This window comes from Barbatula barbatula (assembly GCF_947034865.1).
Source record: "Barbatula barbatula genome assembly, chromosome: 16".
Lineage (NCBI taxonomy): Eukaryota > Metazoa > Chordata > Actinopteri > Cypriniformes > Nemacheilidae > Barbatula > Barbatula barbatula.
The window spans coordinates 9,983,807-10,005,467 of record NC_136779.1 but is presented as its reverse complement, the minus strand read 5'-3'; the positions used below and the strand labels follow the sequence as shown (position 1 = coordinate 10,005,467).

The window sequence follows — 21,661 nt, the reverse complement described above, 5'->3', positions numbered from 1 at the left end:
GATACATTTGATCCAGAAATTGGTGCAACCATCGGTAAGTCTGAAAACCATCGCAAATCATTTGGATGTGTGAATTTACTATCAATGACATCTAAAGAGCTACAATACCTACCGTATGTTCTTTATTATAAGCCTCGATGGATGAAGCCACCCAGTTGTGTTTACAGGTTATCTTTGAATTGTTATGTTGTGAACATGTGGTCTTTCATGGGTCACTTACTTTGTTACATTTCTAATAAGTTCTTAAAAAAAGATTCAAGATTGTGGCCACACATTAAGGGATCAGTCACACATGCTGCTAGTGCTGGTCTTATTTGAAAAGAGCTTTTCTACCATTCTAGACATCCAAAGGGTATAAAGATAAATTGAAGTCAATGTTTTGTTTCTGTGTGTTTTTGATCCATTGATATACCTTCGTATAGTTAAAAACCATCAGTTGTCAAAACAGTGGCCATCATGTGGGATGACAGACAAAATCCCATCTTGTGGACTTATAGTGATGTGTGGACTGAGAGTTTATGTACGGACATATTCTTTCCTCAGTACCCCCCATTCCAAATCAAACAAGGCCAGATCTTCCTCACTGGTCTCCTCTGGTAAATCTGTCAGTGCTGTGCTGAAATTGAGGAATAGTCTGTACCTCTAGATCTTTCATACAAGTGCTGAGTGATTTATTTCCTAAGTCTTCCTCTGTCTTCTTTACAAATGCTTTTTTTCATCATTTTTTGGGGGAAACATAATCACTTATGTTTGTAAGTGATGTGGCTTTGTGGAGTGAAGAGACATGCGGTTTAGACATCCGATTTTTTTAATTTATCTGGACGTATAAACCCACAATTCCCTGTGTGGTTGTAAATTCAGGCTTTTCTAACTCTCTGGGCTTGTTGCCTGACAAATGTCTGGGTCCTGCAAAATATTAAAATTCTATCTGTGTATTTATGGTTTTATCATAATCCTCATAAAACAATCATCTCTGTTTAATCTTATTGATTAAAAAAGTACACGAAAGAACATAAAAAAAGATGGAAGAGACAATGTAAAGACTAAACATATATTGTTATTATTAAAGATATTAAAGAGTTAACGGTTGTATATTGACTTATCTCATCGTTTATTCCCCATTAGGTGTAGATTTTAAAGTGAAGACCCTTGCTGTGGATGGAAACAAAGCAAAGCTAGCAATCTGGGTGAGGAGTCAACTATGTTTATATTTTTTATTACAATTTGGTTCAAGGCAGTGTGGCTTGAAAAGGTGAATGCTGTTTTCAATCTTCTGAGTTATTTGTTTGTTAGGTAGTTACACTTATTAGGTCTCCGGGGCATTTGTGTAATAGTTTAGACATTACTGCATGCAACTGGTGTCACTATGTGTTATTAGATTTAAGCACCAGAAGATGGCAGTGTTGATCCTTTTATTTGATTTCCCCCAAAGACCGTCATTCTGTTGAAAGCTGTTTTTGATTCCCTGCTTTGATTCCCTTGCATGTCTTTTTTAATACCGAATATGAAATACATTATTATTTATATTTACAACGTTTTAACTAACATTGAATTGGTTTTGTTGTGTTTACAGGACACAGCAGGTCAGGAACGCTTCCGAACTTTGACACCCAGTTACTACAGAGGAGCTCAGGGTGTTATACTGGGTGAGTGAGTCACGTACAAACACAACAGGTTTTCACAACTATGTTGCCACATTGTCATTAGAAACACTTCTGGGCCTTGTTAAACCAATCTGTTTATGTAACAGCATAATATCAGAAAGGAGATGAACTGATTTAAGACTTTTTCGAACATTAAATCATGTGCTGTTATGTTGACCTATAGTCGCATTTGTACTGTTTCTCTAGTATATGACGTCACTAGGCAAGAGACCTTTGCAAAGTTGGACAATTGGTTGACTGAGCTCGATACATACTGTACAAGAATGACCTTGTCAAGATGCTGGTGGGAAACAAAATAGATCAGGTAAGATCTTCTGTCTGTTTGCTATTTCATATTAATCTCTACCTTAGTCCTTGTTGTTTTTGCAGGCATTGAAGATAACTCTGTTAGAAGTTAAGTAAAGTAAAGTAACAGTGTAATGGCAGGAATTACTGCACGAGCACACAATACATCATTGCATTATACCTGCATTACTGTTGATTCACTATAAGTTTGTACACGCTGATTGACAACAAAAACACAGACATATGACTTAGTTTGACTTACCGCCTGTGGTTCATGTCCTGAATCTTTTAGCACTGGGACGCGCCATCTATCAGCTTCGAACGATCTCCAAATCCAGCGTTATATCCACCGTTTATATAACATTCCTGACCGCATTGATGAGCGTGCTCTTTCTCACACTGGCTGGTTGACGCATGGATTTGCTCTTTCGCTCGCTGGATGATGCAGGGGCATGCTTTTCCAGGATAATTGCCCAATAAGGGACTAAGAACCCTTTTTGCGAAACGGGAATCCATGTTCGAAAAAAATTACGAAACCTGTTCGAACCCTGGCGGAGGGAATCGAGCGCAGATATATTACGTTATACGTTCAACTCGTTTTTTGACAAATTGACATGCATGTTAAGCTTGAGAAGCCAGCGGGTTTAACTGTGTAAAGAAGTCAGAATTGTAGCTTGCTACTTCTTTAAGTACAAAACTATTTTACTATTTTTACAATTACTATTTTACATTGTAAAGAGCTTCATTTAGCCCCTCTGACACCATGTGTGATTTGTAACTGTTTCTCAGGACAGTCACTTAAAATCTTGTTCTCTCTTTTTGTGCAGGAAGACCGTGAGGTTGAGCGAGAAGTGGGCCTGAAGTTTGCTAGGAAACATTCCATGCTGTTCATAGGTAACCTGTCACTTGTTCTCTTATCCTGTGCTGAAGAGCCTGAGCCCTTTTGTTATTGTGTTTAATAACACAAGAGCATGACATAAAATACATTGCCCTTTCACTTTGGTTTCAGTTTTTTTTGTTCCCATATTTCCTTTCAAGATTCATCACCTTCACACATGGAAAAATATGACTTTTGACGTAAGCTAGTTTATTCTTCTGCCATAATACACAGAGGCTACTATTTTTAAACACTCGGGCCCATTTGTTAAAAGCAATCATTATGTTATTTAACGGAGATGGATTATTTATACAAGTTGAGCATTTATTTATTATGACAGCAAATTCAAGTCAGACTTTACAATGGTTCGAATTTATTTCTCATTTGTAGTTGTGTAATCGTAACGGTCCTGTATATGTATTTACGGGTGACGTCCTGCATTTTTCGGAGCTGTGGGTTTGGTTTGTAAGTCATGTGACTTGCCTCATGAGGGTATGTAAGCAGCCATCTGTCTGAATTAGCCGCAAAGTCCTCACACCAAATGAAGTCTGCAGATGGACGGCACGCTGTGGGCCAATGCTTCTTTTCTCTTTCTCCAGATTTTATGTTTCCTATTCCCTTTTGCTTTGCTACGTACTCCTTAATATTCAAGGCCAAGTCTTTTATGCACCACGTGGATAGTTTAGGTGAACGATGGTTCTTTGCGGCATGCCATACTGACATAGTTTCATCAGCATTCATCCGTACCTCCAGATTGCATTTAGCGTTGAGGTCAAATGGTTTGAATGCATGTGTTACGCTGGGCTTAAATCTTTTTAGCCTGGGATTGTTTTTTGCACAAGTACACAGACTTACATTCTTGGCCGATGCATTGCATACATTCTCATTTACAAGTGTATTTTCTCAGCACGATTCTCTTAAAACTGTTACTCCAACATGGCAGTTGTTGTCTTACAAGAAAACTAGTCACAGATGACGAGTTCAAGAGTAATCTCCGCTACGCTTCTTGCGAAACTCTCAAAATGTAATTCACATCGCATTTAGCTACGAATTAAGCTCTGACACATTCCTGGGTAAACACAATGCTTGTGTAGCTAAAATGATTTGTTTGATCTCTTTCTTTCATCAGAGGCCAGCGCTAAGACGAGGGACGGCGTTCAGTGTGCCTTCGAGGAGCTGGTGGAGAAGATCCTACAAACTCCAGGTTTATGGGAAAGTGTACACAAAACCAGAGGAGTCCAACTGTCTGAACTCTCTGAAACATCAGACGGAGGCTGTGGAGGATACTGCTCACTTCTTTAACACAACGACCAGCATTTAAACAGTACAGGTTATAGTAGTTTAGAAACACAGAGGGGACGTGAACTTTTTTCGTTTTGTTTATGTACCTGTTGCCATAAGGGAAAAGTTTTATTACATGTTTCCTGGACAGTGATGATCGCTTAAATCGTTTATCATTTTAGGGAGACCTCTGAAACATCATTCGATAAACCTTCTCCAACTCAATAGCTGTTGAAGACATGCGTATTATTTAGAAAAAAATTACACCTCAGATAGGTTGTCTCACCAGTTTGCGTATTTGTAACGTTTTACTTTTCGTCCTAGTGCCTGTGTTTCATATTAAGGGAGAGGTAAACAGTCATCAGCCCAACTCAACCTTTCAAACTCCTGGAATGAGACCTCAGTACAACACAGATTTCCATCAACATGCCCTCGCTTGATGTCTGCAGTGTGTGTTCTTTCACTATCAGCCCATCTCTGGAGTTCACTTATTCTTCCTGTCAGTCACTTGCGTTAATTCACTTTCCTCTCCCGCTACAGGAATCTGTGTTCAATTCGCTTCTATCTCTGTGTTTTCACCCTGTGCTCCACATCAGCCTTCTCCCTTTGCAGAATAATAGAGTTACCAAGATTTTGGATAGGCGTTTTACTGCTTTTATTGACTTGGACCGCCCACTTGAAAACACGCTTCTGAAAGGTTTATAAATCAAGCCGATTGGCACAATGAGTCTCTATTGTACATAAAAAGGGTAAAAATAAGAGAAAACATAAAAAAGGGTTTTCTTCTTTATTGTTATTTTTACTTGGATGGAAATCTTTCGCTTGCAGCCTTATGGACAGCCTTATGCTCACTGTACCGTTTGTCTCGGACGAAGGAAGGACTTTAAATGAAAGTCTTAAAGTGAGTCATCAGGGTTTGACATAGACAGCTTGTGTTCACACAGATAGAAATAGAAGAAAAAGACAAATTCAGACAAATCAATTCCTTGAGTTCCAGTCTTTAGTGTTGAATCTGGAATATTAAGTGGTTCAAAGTGATAGTTCACCGAAAATGAAACTTCTGTCATAATTTACTCACACCCTCTTGTCCTTTCAAAACTTGATGACTTTCTTTGTTTTCCGCAGAAAACAAAAGAAGATGTTTTTAAGAAAGTTGTAAACTGGACAGAATTAGACCCCATTCACTTCTATTGTATGGACACAACACCAAGGCGAGTGAATGAGGTCCAGTTAACAACATTCTTCAAAATATCTTCTTTTGTGTTCTGCAGAAGAAAGAAAGTCATACAGGTTTGAAATGACAATAGAGCTAAATTCTGCAGAACACAAAAGAAGATATTCGGAAGAATGTTAGCAACCAAACAACTCCAGACTCCATTGAATTCTATTGTTGTCACACAAAACCACTGATATATTTCTCAATGTATCTTCATTTCTGTTTTACAGACGAAAGAATAAACGATGACAGAATGTTTATTTTCAGGTGAAAAGCCTTTTATTGACTGCTTAAAATTGTGTGGCAAAATAATTTTGAGTGGTAATCTTTCTGATAGTGTGTGGTACATAAGCAAGACACACAGAGTTTACACATTCCTTTCATACTTTATAATCTGTTGCATGCAGTTTTGTCTGCCTTTATGTTTTCTGCTTCAGCATTGTTTACAGCAGTCAGATGACATTGTGTATTTTTGGACGTTTCACTGCATAGCAGAATCATTCCATATGATGATCTGATGACTTGTGTTCTTATATGGGAGTTTAAATGGGGTTGTTCTTTAACATTCTTTGATCACATTTTATCTATTTTATAGATATTAGTAGGTATAGATTATTACTATTTAACCACATCAGTTGTGCTGAATAATGACTATGATTCACCAGAATGTGTTAAACAATATTGCATGCTTTTATTGCACATTAATGGCTGTATGTACATTGTAATATTGATGTTTATGCTCCACTGACTCTGTTATAATGTTGCTCTTAAAATGACAATATTTCGTCTCTGAATTCTCTCTCTCCTTCTCATTTTATTCTTTCTTGTACTTTTTCCAACAGTGAGTTCTTGTTAAATATGACCCACCACAGGAATGCATCTCCAGGCCTCTGCGATTTCGCCGTTTCCCGTTACATTTCTGTGTGAATGCTGTTGTGAGCAGAGCGCAGTGTTTGCTTATTCGTGTGTTCAAACGGCATCATTGTACGGTTTCCGCACCTGTCAGATGCGATGAATCGAAATTATTGCATTTGGACAGACATGCAGGTGCGGTAACCATAGCGATCGTTCAGGGTTTTCCACTATAGATATGTCTCCTCTGCTGCTTGACCAGGAAGTGCTTAATTCCTAGTTGACGAATGAAGTCTACAGTGGCATCTACAAGTACATAGTTGTTCAAAGAAAGTATGTCTCGATCAAACACAAACGGCAGTGTTTATAATGTTATCCTTATATGACTTTCCATGCTAGTCATGTCATTCTGTAAGTTATTTCCCCAAGAGTCTTTCCTAAATATTCCCACCTGCCAAACAGAGTGTCTTTCTTCAGAAGGCTACTGGCACAGGAACAGATATTCCAGATGCAATATTATATTATATAATATACTAACTGAGCAATAATTACCTGCTGAAAAAAACAGCTTCGGCCAGCATTAGCTTTCAGGCTAGTTCAGGTTAGTGTGATGCTGCTTTAAAGTAAAGCTCACACTAAAGCACTGTAAGCTATGAATTGCTGTAGTGCTTGCGTTACACAACACAATGATAAAGAGAGGCATAAAGCACGAGACCTTTAGTCAAGAGCCAGTAAAATATATATTTACCACATAACCAGTCACCACATCTCTCATCATGACATTAAAAAAACAATTAAAATGTATTTTCTGCAAATATACTGGAAGACACTAAATGCTCTTTGTATTAAAAAAATCTCTTAACAATTCCAGCATTGTAAAACCTCAGCACATTGCATATTATTGCCACTATCGCTCATTGTTTTCCAATTCTTGTAAATCGCTTGGAATAAAAGCGCCTGCTAAATGTAAATTATTTTACAAAAATATTTTAATGCTCAAACATTATTGAGATAAAGTGTGAGCAATAATTGGGAAGTTTCCATTGCAACAACAGCACCAAAAAACTAATAAATATATAAAAAGATTTACGGAATAATAATACCAAAAAAATAAGAAAATAAATTAAACTGTGATTGACTATCTGCACTTGTTCACCAGCAAAACGTATCTTCAGTTCTTGCTAGTAAACTTGTTGACCAATGGTTAAGATGGCTTGTTTTAGCACTAGAAAAACATGCTGATCATTCAGCAGGTTTAGGTGCACAAATCTATTTTGGTTTGTTTGTTCTTAATCGACACCAAAAGTTTTAACATCAAATTATTTATTTTGATCACGTCATGAGTGGAGTCAGGTAAGTTCAATCACATTACTTTACCGGAATATTAGCAAAATCTGCAGTATTTTCTTATTCTCTTCTTGTTCTGCAACCACAGATTCCTTGTAGGCCTACTAATGAGCGAATGATGAAGGCTTGTGGATTGTGGTTTCCTGACCCTGTTCATTTCTTTCATCCATTTTCTTTGATGCATCAAACTGAGGGCTTTATATCTGTCCATTTCTGCATAGGTCATCAGCCCATGTCCCATTAACCCTGTCTCCCCCAACAGTGCGTGGACGACCTCTCTGTGGACTCATCACACTGTCCTGCATGAGATCATTTTGACACGGTGGTGGTGCTTTCAGAAGGTGTCAAGTTCTCCAGACATCACCACGCTCATTATCAGTCCGACTGATTTGCTGTGTCGGCCGGGGGAACGGAGCCAAGCAGGTGTGAGTAGGCACATGGCCTACAAAAAACGCAGAGGGTCAGGTTTAGCTATGATTACTAAATCTGTCTTTTACACTCAATAATTTTTTTCTGTGTATAGATTCAAAGGAACATTTTCATTAGCGTTATACCGTAACTGCCGCTTAGCGTGCTGGGTTTCTTGTACCTCACATTCTGTAATGCCACATTTGGCCGGTTTTAAAGCCTCGGTTTACTGTAATACTGGTCTGAATAGCAATTTGCTTGGCTGAAATCCATTTCCAAACCTTCTTAAGTCTGGATCTGAGGGATTTGCTTTTTAAGTTGATTAGCAGTGTCTGGGGTAATATGGGCAATCTTTTGCAATAATCCTGTGCAACTTTCACAATCAGTTGTTGCCAATGTTTGGAAATTCAGTAAATAGACTGCAATCATAACCACTTATTATTACCAGATGATTAGCTTTTCTGAAAGGTTGGATTCATACCTTTGACATCTTAGGTTATGTTGGTCATAGTACAGAGCTTTGATACTCAATCCACAACTCACAAGCTTTGTGCGGCTTTTTAATGACATTGTTGTGTAAAGTCTCACTTTCCCAGAATGGTAACATGTTCTTGTCCAATGCTTGTCAGTTGTAATACGTTTTTGTTTCATTAGGAAAAACTTGATATACTGCGCTGGGTGCTACTGAGCAACCAATCAGAATTAAGCTAGGTCTTGTGGTTAAATGCTTAAGCTTAAATGTCAGAGAAATCTGATGATTTTTATTTGATTTGATTTTGCATCTGATTTGTGACATTGTTAAAAATTATTAAGGCCCAATTAAATTAAAGTTTTGTGGCTTTCTGGTTCAAGTCTATAATATCTACAGCTTTGAGGTCATCTATATCACTGGAAAAAAATATTTCACTTTACATTTTGTAGTAACTGTTTATCAACATTTTTAAACACATTTGGAAATTATTACTTGTGGCAACAAACTGGTCCTTAAATTATAAAACTCTAACTAAGCCAATTAAAACATTTAGATGCAATAAGAATTTTTTTTTGTTGAGTTAAGGACTGAATTTTAGTTTTTACATTATAGTATACTTCTGTATAAAAGCCCTGTTTAGATCACCAACTACACCCAGCAACAAAGCAAGGCGATTTAATCAATTTCAATGGTAGCCTAGTGACATCCAGCGACATGAGCTACAGTGACCGTTGGCAAATGGAAGTGGGCGTCAGTGGTGGCCTGGAGAAGTGGGTATAGTTTAAATAATGCTCACATTTTTAAAGCGGCCCAGCATGAACATCTCAGTGTTATAATGTAGCCACGTTTCCACCTTGGTTTTATTCACATTTTGAAGTTTCATATAAGAAATGAGTGATGGCCACAGAAAAGGTGCAGATTCTGCAATCAATCCGGGCCTACAGGGTATATGAAGAGATAAACAGGGCTGGGTTTCCCAATAACGATGGATCTTAGCACTTAAGAGCGTATTCTACATGCCACTTTGCGAACATTCGTCATCGTTTCGCATGCGTTAGTTTCACTTACGAGTCGCTATCCGTTTGTAAGGTGCTGAAATGTCAACTTATACAATGGCTTGTTTTTGTAGCACGCACTTGTTTATTATTTTCACCCGATGTGCATGTAGTAGGTGAATATTGTTTAATGTTGTTTAAAATATTGTTTTGCAAAGAGTAATACTTTTTCTATCTGTAGAAAGGACTTATCTACTGTAATTGTGCAATGTACCGCGAGGGAAATAATTATTTGATCTGCTGCTGATTTTGTAAGTTTGCCTGCTTACAAAGAAATGAAGGGTCTATAATTGCATGGTAAAAAAATGAAAAAATGTATATGAAGGTTATAAATTGATTTGCATTTCAGTCAGTGAAATAAGTATTTGATCCTGAGCTAAACCTTACTTTTTGGTTAGTGGAGAAACCCTTGTTGGCAAGCACAGAGGTAAGACATTGCTGATAGTTGGTCACCAGGTTTGCACATGTGTTAGGATTTTAGTCCACTCCTCTGGAAATCTTTAAGGTTTCTTGGCTGTCGCTCAGCAAATTGGAGTTTTAGCCTCCTTCACAGGTTTTCTGGGTCTAGGGTATAGAGACTAGGACTTTTAATGGTTTGTTCCTTAAGCCACTCTTTGGTTGTCTTGACAATATGTTTTGGGTCTTTGTCACGTTAAAGGCACATCCACCACCCATCTTCAGTGATTTAGTTAAGGGGAGGAGGTTCTCGTCCAGGATTTTACAGTACATGGGCCCATCCCTCAGCCCCTCAATGCGGTGAAGTCTTCCTGTACCCGTACCAGAGAAACAGCCCTTAAGCATAATGCTTCCAACACTGTGCTTCCCTGTAGGAATGGTGTTCTTGGGGTCATAGCCAGTATTTCAAAAATAGGAGTCAATTTTGGTCTCGCAGCACTTTCCCCAAAGCCTTTTCTGAATCATTTTGATGTTCATTGTCAAACTTCAGACTAAGTGGGAGTGCTTTTTATTTGCATGGTTTTATTTTAAACTTAACAAATATTTGTATGTTTTGTTACACTTATTGATTAAATATGCTATTCCTAATAATACAAATAATATTTCTGAAAATCATTTGGTTTACATCTTGCAAAGTGTAACATTACAAATGTACTTTTGTTCTGGGAAAATAGATAACTTAGGCACTAAACAAGATGCATTAGGCCGCTTTTTATTCAGTAAAAACTAGCGATGCACAGATACGAGGGTCGAGTACGATGCCGATACTTTTTCCCTGGTACTCGCCGATACCGATACCAACACCGATGCTAGATTTTTTTGGTTTCTGGCAATTTTCTAAGAACAACACAATGAGACTAATGAACATATCAGCATCTTTATTTTTAACAACTTCAACTCATATTATGAAAAAATAAATCAATCTTATGTTCTTATCAAAACTTTTCAAAGCCAAAAAAATCATCGGGGAATTTTTACGAGTACATGAGCTTGGTATCGGTGCATCCCTAGTAAAAACTGTTCCCCTCATTAAAAAATCCAACTTGCAAAATGGTCTACAAAATATCTTCTTTTGTGTTCTGCAGAAGAAAAAAAGTCATGCAGAGTATGTGTTCTCAGCTATTTATTGTATACAGTGTGCCGTCCCCGACTGACTAGTAAGTAGCAAATAAAAACTGTAATGTAACTAAAGGCCCATGACCATTTCTAAAAACAACATTCTTGGATATTTACCACACAAATTTCCTTGGTTTCATGTGAAGTATGTTAGCACAGGAAATAAAACTGCACTTGGTTTCAGACTTAACCGGTCTTTTCTAGTTGTGGTCTGATCTTTGCCTCAATGCAGCTATACATCAGCTGCTTCAATCTTTAAAACACACTTTAGATTTTTATTTTCAGCTCTAGACAAATGACAGTTCTGGCTGTGAAATCTGTTGCACACAGTTAAGATTCCTCCATGCTGTCCTCTCTCAAGCTCCCATTTCTGTATTTGACAGAATTCTGATGTCCTGTCACATAGCTCCTCTTGCCTCGCTCTTGCTGCTTTATTTCTGATGGGCAGCCGTGCTTTCCTCATCAATAAAAACTAGCTAGAAATTAATAACGCTGTCTAAATTCCACAACGCAATGTCTACCACATGGTTGTCAACGAGACCGTGACCATCCGTCTTCTATAGTCCTTGCGTATTGATTTAGTGATAAAATAATAAAAGACCCTACAAGGAACGGAAAAAAGTGCCTTCCCTCTTCAGATGTCCGTTTTTAGCCGAAAGCAAAGTGGGCGCATGGGATGCGAGAGTATGAATTAGTGGCTTCATTCATCTTCGGCAGGTCTGCGGGCTTCACTCGGGTCCCGTATGAAATACCTTTGCCCTGGCTCTTTTGACTGGAATTCCTGCAGCGTTCTGTCATTCACTCCACACCGTAAAGACTACCAGATTGACTACTACAGTATAGAGTGCTGTAGCCACAGGCTTCTATAATAAACTAATCACATTGTATCAACACGCAGAAGGTGTAAGCTTTCCTCAAGCATGGAGAGCCAGTGTCATGGAAAAACCGCATGTTTTACATTTGTGTTCGTAAGGAATGAAAGGAAAGAAGATAAAAGCAGTTTGGTGGTCGTACGAACGAGATGATTGGCAGACGCCGTAACAGATTCTTTATTCAGTGCAAATAATCTTGCCTTGCAAAATAATTGTTTTATTTATTTGTCTTCGACTGTCTGATCTTGACCGGATTTATACGTGCCGGTGAACTAAACACAGAGATCCGCCTGAAATTCACGAAGGCGGATGTTTCTATAGTCAATAATACGGAGGTCGGTTGAATCTCTTCTTTTAATTGCTTCTGCTGGAATACTGTGTAACTCAACGTATTGCGTAATGCTGGCGCTATTTTTGGTGAACTTGAATGAAGAAGTAAATCACTATATGTTTTGTTTTTACTTGTCTGGCCCAGGTTGTGGATTACCTGTCTGTTTTTACTTCCCGGCACTAACGGCCCATTCTGATTAAACCACATCAGAATTCAACACCATTCACTGCAGTGAAGTCATTAATGGGCATTCTGTAATATGTTGACTCATTTTCATCTTTTACTCTGTATAAAAAATACAAGAAAGTACTGAGTATGATTAATGCATTCTAGTCTGCGTTGCGATTGAAAGTCATTTTTTCGTATACCTCTGGCTTTAGAAGTGTTCCTACACCGCTGGAGGTCTGCAGTCTGATTTCACCCTTGGCAAAGTTCAGCACTAAAATGTTTACATTCGGCCAATCAAGATCCAGACAGTAGCGCCTACACAAGAGTGAGGTCATAAGTGCTCTCGGCTCAAATAGTGCTGCCGCTGACAACAACATTATGAGGCTACAGGAGGTTACACCACATAGAGAACTAAGTGGGCCCTGTTGTTGATATTCTGTACCTGCACTCACCCACTTTATCAAGAGCTCTGCTTGAGTAAGGTTTTACCTGGGAAGTCACACGAAGGGCCTGTTTATACCTCGCATTAACACATTTCAGTTGATCCAAACACAAGTGCTCAGCCCAGTCAGATGTTTACACCTGATATACTGTAGTAACATGTAGTTCAAAAGCATCTCTTGATGCGATTTATTTTCATTTATTCAATAGCAAACACATTATTACAAAGATAATGTTCATCTTAATGCTTCATTGATGTCTGTGCAGTTAGACATTCAATTTTATCCAGAACACTTAGGAAGACATTGGTGTTGACACTACATGTGCTGTAGGCTATTCATGCGCATCTTTAACTATACTTTCAAATGTAAGTCAAGGGATCAGATCAAACAATGTGTTATACCCTATGTACAACACTGTGCATGCAGTGCCAGATTAAGAACAAATTGGGCACTGGGGCTAAAGCAACCCCAATGGCCCCCTTCATTTTATTGCCACGCCAGTGTCTTTTATGTGTTTATTAAATTGTAATATTATATTTAATTTTCTAATAATTGTATCAACATTTTCTATTATTGTAATTTAATTTGACTTTTAATACTTTTATTTAATTTCTATTTTATATAAGCACAAGTTTGCATACTAAACTTTCCAGGCTGTTAAAAAAACATTAAGATTAATTCCAGAACTTCAAACAAACAAGTTTCCAAAATCAGCAAAAACATGGTCCTGTACAAGGTCAGGGAAGAGGGGCATCAGGTTCTGGTAAGTGGCGCCATACTGGCCCAACCAGACCTGGCTCTCGGATCTGGTAGATCTGACGACGGCCCCCCCCTGGCCCATTCCTCTGACGAAGGACCTTCTGTTGCAGGGGAAGGGCACGTTGTGGCACCCCAACGCAGGCCTCTGGAACCTCCATGCCTGGCCCCTGGACGGGACGAGGGCTTGCCGTTAGCGGTCCGGGAGACTGTCTTACAGGCTAGAGCCCCGCCTCTAGGCGGTTATACGCTTATAAGTGGCGCCATTTTGTCCTGGTATATTCCCCGGGAGGAGAACCCACGGAGTTGCCTGATCTGATCAGTGCTGACCCGCAGGTAAGTATCTCCGTCAGCACGACCTGGTCACCGGGTTCCTCTGGAGCGCGAGAAGGGTGTATCCACCTTGACCGTGCTCCGTACCCTCTTGGGACCCTAATGTGGTCCTACAGGGCCTTGGTACGGCCCTGGTAAGCCCCTAAGAGTTGCCAATCTTCCTCAGTTGTTGATGAAAGATGCACTCTTGGTGGTGCTCACCTCCATCAAGAGGGTGGGGGACCTACAGGCATTCTCTGTGTCCCAAAGGTCCCAAACTCGGGGTCGGTAATTCTAACGTGGTCCTGAGATCCTGTCCCGACGACGTGCCCAAGCTTCCCACCACTCCCTTCCGGGACCAGGAGGTGAACCTGCAGGCCCCACCGGTGAGACCATGTTAGTGTCTCCACATGTAACCTCCCCTCCGGGTAGGATGTGGCCTCCGTAACACACTCTTCAAAGAGGAGAGCAGTGTTTCCCCAGTATTCGGCTCCGGACAGCTCCTCGCTACTAGAGGCGTACGCCACTGTCCGTGATGCCGTCAGTATAGGCTTCTCAGTATGACCAATACTATGTGACTGGAAGATTACATCTCGCGGTAGCACTCTTGTGACTCGCTAGCCTAGTCAGGGTCGCTCCGCTGGAGGTCGTGATATCGTTGCAAGCGCTGTGGCGTTTAGATAGATCCCCAGTCAGTCTCTCTACACAACGTCGAGAGACAGACTGAAGGGGAACATCTCGGTTACGTCTGTAACCTCCGTTCCCTCCGTTGTGTCTTCATGCCACAATGCTGCGCCGAACTACTGCAGTGACCGGGAGTGCCCTCTCAGGTTCCTCAGTACAAAGGATGAGTGAATGACCGCCGCCATCTTCCTTTATACCCGTATGTACGGGGCGGAGACTGGCGTGCGCGTGCCATTCGCCAAGCCCATTGGCGTTTTATAATTAATTATCTCGGAGAAGGTAGGTTCTCAAGATCAAACCCCAGTCAGTCTCTCTACACAACGTCGAGAGACCGACTGAAGGGGAACCTGTGTTAATATATTAGAAGTTAATTCAAGATTTAATAACAGCCAATGATCAAGGCGGCATCGGCCGATATAACTTTGAATAATCCGCTAACGGTGGAGAAATTTTGTATTGATGCGTCTCTAACAGAAATACATCACACTGCTGATATTTTAGGGCTTTAAGGATTTTAACAGTTGTTTTTCTTGTGTGTGGGACTGTTGTGTGTTTATGTGTTCGGATAAATAAGATCAGTCCTTCCATCAATGAGGCTGTACACAGTGAGGATTTAGAGCTGTAAGTGATGTTGTCAGGTGTTATAGTTTACATCTCACATAACCTTTGATCTGTAATAATTATTTAAATGGGAAGTGGAGTATTTTTTTCGAACTGGACACCAGAAATACACACAGAGATTCCCAGTCACAACTCACTTTTTATTGTCTTTTTATTGCCTTGGTTAGACGACAAAGAGCAAGAGCCCTGTTTGTAATGTGATGTGCATGTGCAAAAAGATTCAATGTTGATTCAGTTATGTTGGCCGATCAATCATTTTCCAGGAGCAAAACAAAGAAAGCGGAAAAGTTGCAGTCTGGCCCGACTTTTCTTTTTCCCCGGAGAACTGAACTCTTTTGTTTGACGAGTGACTACGTAATTGAAATAAATGGTTTGACTGTCAAAAAGTCTCCTTCAGCGATAAGGCCTTTACTAAACTCTTGTACTTTTCTTTGGACCCGCCGTGCTGTTGGTATTTGAAATGTCTCCCTGCGTGTGACGTTTCTCATTTCTTAAAGAGCAATCAGCACTTTTAATGTGTTGTAAAGTGACTCCTGCTCGCCACAAGTCTCCCGCCGCGGAGTGTAAATCCAGACATCAGGCTTGTATCAAAAATACAAACACACTAAGACATGTTTAGAAATGAATGACTTAGAGAGAAAACCAGCGTATGAAGGGCCCGGGGCCTTCCAGTGGAAAGTGTCCATCAGCGTTGGGGTTTATAAAGGCGTCATAGCGCTGGCTTGTGTCATCGCTGCCCTTAAATACCAGTTAACACCGTCCATTGGCGACCGTAGTGATGCCGCACAGCCTGCCAAATGTACTGCAATTGTGGATTCCCTCAGAGAAAATATATCACGTTATAGGGTAAATGTGTGTGTGTGTACAAAAATTGGTAAAACGTCACAGAGGTTACACAATGAGAAGAACTTTGAGGGAAGCATTTGCTACTGATCTACTACAGATACATAGATGCTTGAACTAATGGCAGCTCGGGAAAGGAAAAAAGATGCTGGGAGCAAAGCGAACTGAGGTTGTGTATTACAGATGGTAATTTGTAAATCATAAGCCCCATTCAGAGGTCAGTTGTGAAACACTGCAAGGCCTAGGCGGATGGAAACTTTTGTCTGTAATTTTTCATTGTGATATGATACCCTAATATGCTGCAAATATCGTCTGGTGGCAAATATTGTCTGCCTGAAAACATTTGGCAAATGGACCTATCTAATGTGAATTCTTTGTATATATCATTGTATAGTCTAGAATACGTCAGAAAACATACCGAGAGACCATTATTTTGAGCTGGCGTCTAGACGTTTTGTTTATTGACAGTGGGTTTATCCAACGTGAAGAAGTTACCTTTACAATTTTAAGTGCTTTAAAAAAAATCCATCCCACCAATATACACATACTGTACACACACAAAATACACAGAACTCTTTAGAGGAGAATATGAAAGGTATGTTCATGTAAGGACATTGCTTTTTTGGGCTGTCTCTCCTGATCACATTCCAGATTCTTTCGTCCATCCTGACTGGCTTCCACTTTACTGCACTGAGGAATTGATTCAACTTTAGGAATATTAGACAGAGAAACACGCATCCTGTTTCTTCATACCTCGTGCTTCTGTGCAGGGCTGGACTGGGAAGAGAAATCGGCCCTGGATTTTTTGGCCCACATCGGCCCTCCACCATTTCTGGGGGATGGGTTGTGCGCATGGTTAATTCTGTCGACTGGGGGGGGGGGGGTGTGTTCGAGTGGTTGAATTTTCTTTTGCATTCGTGTTGCTTGCATTCACATTTATAATACGTTCGTCCAAAGCTTCCGTTTCCGACAGCATTTATTGACAGAAATGCAATATAGCATTGTGAGGGGGCGCATAGCTACCGTCACGGCAGCGATGCGCTACCTATTCAAGTTCACAAAGACTGAGTGCAAATGTTGCCTGTTTTTGTTGGTCTCGCCTGTAAATGTGTTCTGTTATTCCTGTTTCAAATCAGATGTTAACCCCACAGTAATCCCGTAGCTTTCGTGTGCACACTTTTAACATCTAATACTACCATGATTTATATGCTATAGCTACTACTATCAATACATATCTTACTGTTTAAAACCATGTCATTTACCTCACAATCATAACCAGTTACAATAACCGTTAATTATGTTTTTTTTTTATTTAGTTTAAAAGGAACGTAGGTTTGACATACCATCTTTGTGTCTTTCTGGCGTCTCCTGTTTGTTTGTGTAAAGGAATTCTTGCCGCAATTGTGGGGTTTAAATGACGCGATGACTTCCGGGTCAATAGGAAGTGACTCGGAGTTTGTGTTATTAATATTCAGCTGTTAATATGACTATATATATTTTGCCAAAGTTAGCTGGAACCATAGAAATAATATTCTGTAATTTTCTTGTTTTATAGATTATAGATTATATTTTTTGTAAGCATTTATGGCCTTTTCACCTGAGCCACCCCTGTATTGTAATATTGTGTTGGTATGTGCCAATTCCAGGAGTGCGTTCAGGCCTAAAAAGACGAGTGGCTCCAGTCTATGGGGGAGTGTGAGGTGAGAAGACATAAGTCTGTCGAGGCTCTATGTATAGTGGCTTGTGTAAAGGTCAATTTCTAAGCAGCTGCAAAATTTTTATTGTTTTTTTACTCTCATGTCAATTTATTTTATTTATTAAATAGTATGTTTTTTTCTTTTTTTAAATTTCTTGTTAATTTATATTGCCTTTCTTTGGCCTTAATTGAGGTAAATAAAAAGTCCCATCTGTTCAAATTTATCCAACTTCTCCTGAGCTCACGACGACTCAATCACATCTCCCCTCGACAAGCATTACGGCCCGCTATGTACCGCGTACTTAATCAGAATTACAGTAAATAATTGTAACAATAATGTACCTCTACATTATGTCAGGAAATTGAAAAAATATTTATACTGTAAGTATTTTAAAATAAAGGGATAACTATTTCAAAACAATTTTAGCGTGAACATACACAACATTTTTGTAATAAAAAAATACCGATTAATAAGCTAGGGTGGATATTAATTAAGTACAGGGATCTTATTTTATTATTAAAGCAAACATGTAAAAAAGGAGAAATTGTGTTTTCAGTTTTAGTGCGAGCAAAACAGCACGTATGAAGCACACTGTCTGTCAACTGGAAACTTTACTTTCGGATGAATTTTTATTTGATTGATTTTCTGATTGTTGGTCACAAATAATTAATTTTAATTAAGTTATTTTGATGAGTTTTAATATGTAAAATATGCAAAATCAATGTTGATCTTTTGAGACTTTAATAAAATATTTCAATACCGATTTGATTTGGATGTTTATATGGCATGCGGTTCCCTCATTTCTTACTCTTACCCCTTTATTACCCAAACCTTGCATATTGTTCCCCTTTATCTACAGATATGTACTGTAGAGGTGCATTATTGTTAAAATTTGTTATGCGGTACACTGTGTACACAACATAACTGTCAGAGGTGTATAAAGGCCTTACATAATGAAGCGTTATGTTGTTTATTACCTTAGAATGAGCTATTTCTATCTATATACAACAAGCGTCCGCTTATATGGAATTCACCGTGTTGTTTTTACCTAAACGGAAAGTTGTAAATACTTTATCTCCTTCGGCATAGAAGCAAAAACGTGATGACATCTTAGTCCTGTGTCAGTCGCTGTAGTGCTTTGAAAGGGAGGAAGACAGGTGAAGTGAGCCGTTGGTTAACACACTGGACCTTTAAAATAAAATAATTGAAAAACTAAATACAAATGAAATACTGGGAAATTTTATTTGCTAGTCCAGTAAAATAAATTTTGAAAGTAGACAAAAATTTGTATTTAAATAGACCATGTAAATTGTATATAATTGCAATATTAAAACACATTGAGGAGCAGTACCAAGAACATATAACTTTCCTCAACTTTCTTATATGTTTTTTAACTTTAAGACTATTAAATGTATATAATTAAAATGTCTGCTCTTACGGGATAAGCTCAGTTTTATAGTCATATGTGCTCCTCCCCTCCTTAGTGAACAACAACATCTTACATTCAGTGTGACTGGAAATTTCAGATATTTCTCTGATTAAAGTGCCTCCTTTTTCTTCAAACATCTCTGTTAAATGTCTTCACTGAGCTGCGTACAAAGCAGCGTATTGTGCATACATGTTTTAATAACATGCCCCTAAAACCACAGATTTTTTTCTGTTAAGATTTTTGGTGGTTTCTTGGAGGTTCACAGTAAAAAACTGAAAGACAGGAAATGTATTGAGCACCTCAGGTTAGCTCACTGAAGTAACGCCTCAGGAACACATTCGTCTCCCTGGTGTGCAGGGCTTGAAGAGTGGGTCTACGCCAGGACACAGCAAGGAGTGTGACTTTGTGAAACATCTGTGACTTTAGAATAACAAAAGTACAGGAAAACTACTAGAGGACAATGGCGACTACCACTTTGTGCAGTCAAAACTAAAAAGATCTAAAGGAAATATATTGTTATAAATCAGATTTATTATCTGTGACTCAGACTGTGGTAGTATTTGCACCATTTATATCCAAAAAAAGATTTTCACAAATATATTAGAGGACGTCTACATTCTATCAACTTGTGGTTAAGGAAAAACTTTTCGTCTGGTTTTGAAAAATGACCAAGCCCTTGGAAATCCTTTTAATTCCTATATATTGGTACCTACTTAAAAAGCGAGTGATAGGTTTAGGAAATGCCGTAACTATATGATTTTGAAATGAAAAAGAGATCTAAGAATACATAAGAATTACAGACTATATATGTGCAATAAATAAATTAATCTATTGTCTGACATAGGTGGTGTAAGTTTTTAAGACGTATTTGCTCTGTTAGGTTACACTAAAGGCAAGGCACAAATGAAGAAAAAATGTAATAAATGTATTATTGCATGATAATTACGCATTTATGATCATTATGGGGCTCAAATGGCGATCCCAGTGACTAATCAGTGCTCACAATCTGGAATATGAATCCAGCAGACAGCATACGGTCCATTGCTAATTAATGAACCAACAGACCATCTAGGCAAGGTAACCAATTATTCCAATATGGAACATGGGTCAGATTTCCTCATCTGACTGGATAAGTTTTTCCTTGTTCGGATGATTTTGGAAATTCTTTGCGCTAAGGTTTCGTGTGTATGTGTGTGTAGTTTTTTTGACAGTTATTTGGACCCTGTGCCTGATGAGAGGGGTGGAGGAACATCTGGAGTGTGTCACTCTTCTAGCCAGCCCAGCATCCCAACCTGTTCATGTCCCACAGCTAGATAATGGGTAAGATTCACAAAGCCTTCTCAAACCTTTCAGCAAATGGTGAGCTTCAGGACCAAAATGGCAAAGAAAAATATTTTTGTACTTACTGGAAATATTTGCTCAGATTGCGGACCTTTGCCAGTCTGCTTAGACAGAAATGGGGATGAGAGAATATTAGTCCGGGTAGAGGAGTCTGTTGTATACCAATGTCCTTTTTGGCTGAGATCACTTTGGAAATGATTTTTCTTTAATGCAGAGGCTGAATTTAATGCTCTGATGAGGGCCTTGCTTCCACCTTTGATGTTCCCCTCCATCAGCATTCATTATATTGTAACCACTATATTAACATTTGACATAATGGATGCCAATTTAAATTCTTGATGCTGATTGGTCATCGAAATCATTTTTCATGATAATGCACAGTTATGACTTTTTCACTGAAACTATCATTTTGCAAAACCCATTGCTGATCATTATTAATCAGTGATGATGAATATTGTTTCTCTTAAAGACATTTCAGACATTGAAAATATTGCATTATGCCTCTTTTTGTTTAAATTGATAGTCACCCAAATATGTAATGAAATTTTGTCATCATTTACTAACCCTCTTGTCATTTCAAACTGGTATGGCTTTATTTCTTCTGCAGAATACAAAAGAAGATATTTTGAAGAATGCCATTAACTGAACAACAGCGTACCCATTCACGGACACGAAACTGATGCAATTCAAACAGCTTTAAAATGACAATACGGTGAGTAAATGATGACAGAAATTTTATTTTTGGGTGAATTATCCCTTCAAACAACAGCACTTTAGCAACGATTTGAAATTCTTGTTTGTGTGTATTAAACATAAAGCCTTTAACCAACATCACATTTTGGGGTATTTTCTCTATCTTGTCTCACCCGTATTTTGCCTGACTGGCATATTTAACCACATATTTCACGTTATTTAGAAGCAGGCCAAGCAGCATGCTAAAACCATTAATGTGAAAAAGAGAAGTTGGAGGGGCACGAGAAAGATGAGAAGATGAAGAGATAAATCAGTGAAACATGTTTTAGCCTAAACAGTCAGAAACTCTTGGACCCTTTGTTTTGCTTGTTTTTTTATCAGTGTGCCATTCATTGTTTGAAATTCTTTTCAAACTGGTTTTGGTGGACGGTTTATAGTGTGT

General features: G+C 38.8%; 1 protein-coding gene across 1 annotated transcript in view; it reads left to right on the top strand.

Annotated features, from left to right (window-relative positions):
- The window catches only part of rab18a (RAB18A, member RAS oncogene family), a 6,642-nt gene extending 527 nt beyond the window's left edge, over positions 1-6,115 (top strand). The window contains 7 exon segments of the mRNA XM_079476414.1: positions 1-34; positions 1,126-1,187; positions 1,574-1,646; positions 1,851-1,922; positions 1,925-1,968; positions 2,777-2,843; positions 3,956-6,115. The exon segment at positions 1-34 is cut by the window's left edge and continues 22 nt beyond it. Coding sequence (XP_079332540.1) covers positions 1-34; positions 1,126-1,187; positions 1,574-1,646; positions 1,851-1,922; positions 1,925-1,968; positions 2,777-2,843; positions 3,956-4,128 — 525 coding nt within the window. The 3' untranslated portion in view covers positions 4,129-6,115.
- The last annotated feature ends 15,546 nt before the right edge of the window (positions 6,116-21,661 follow it).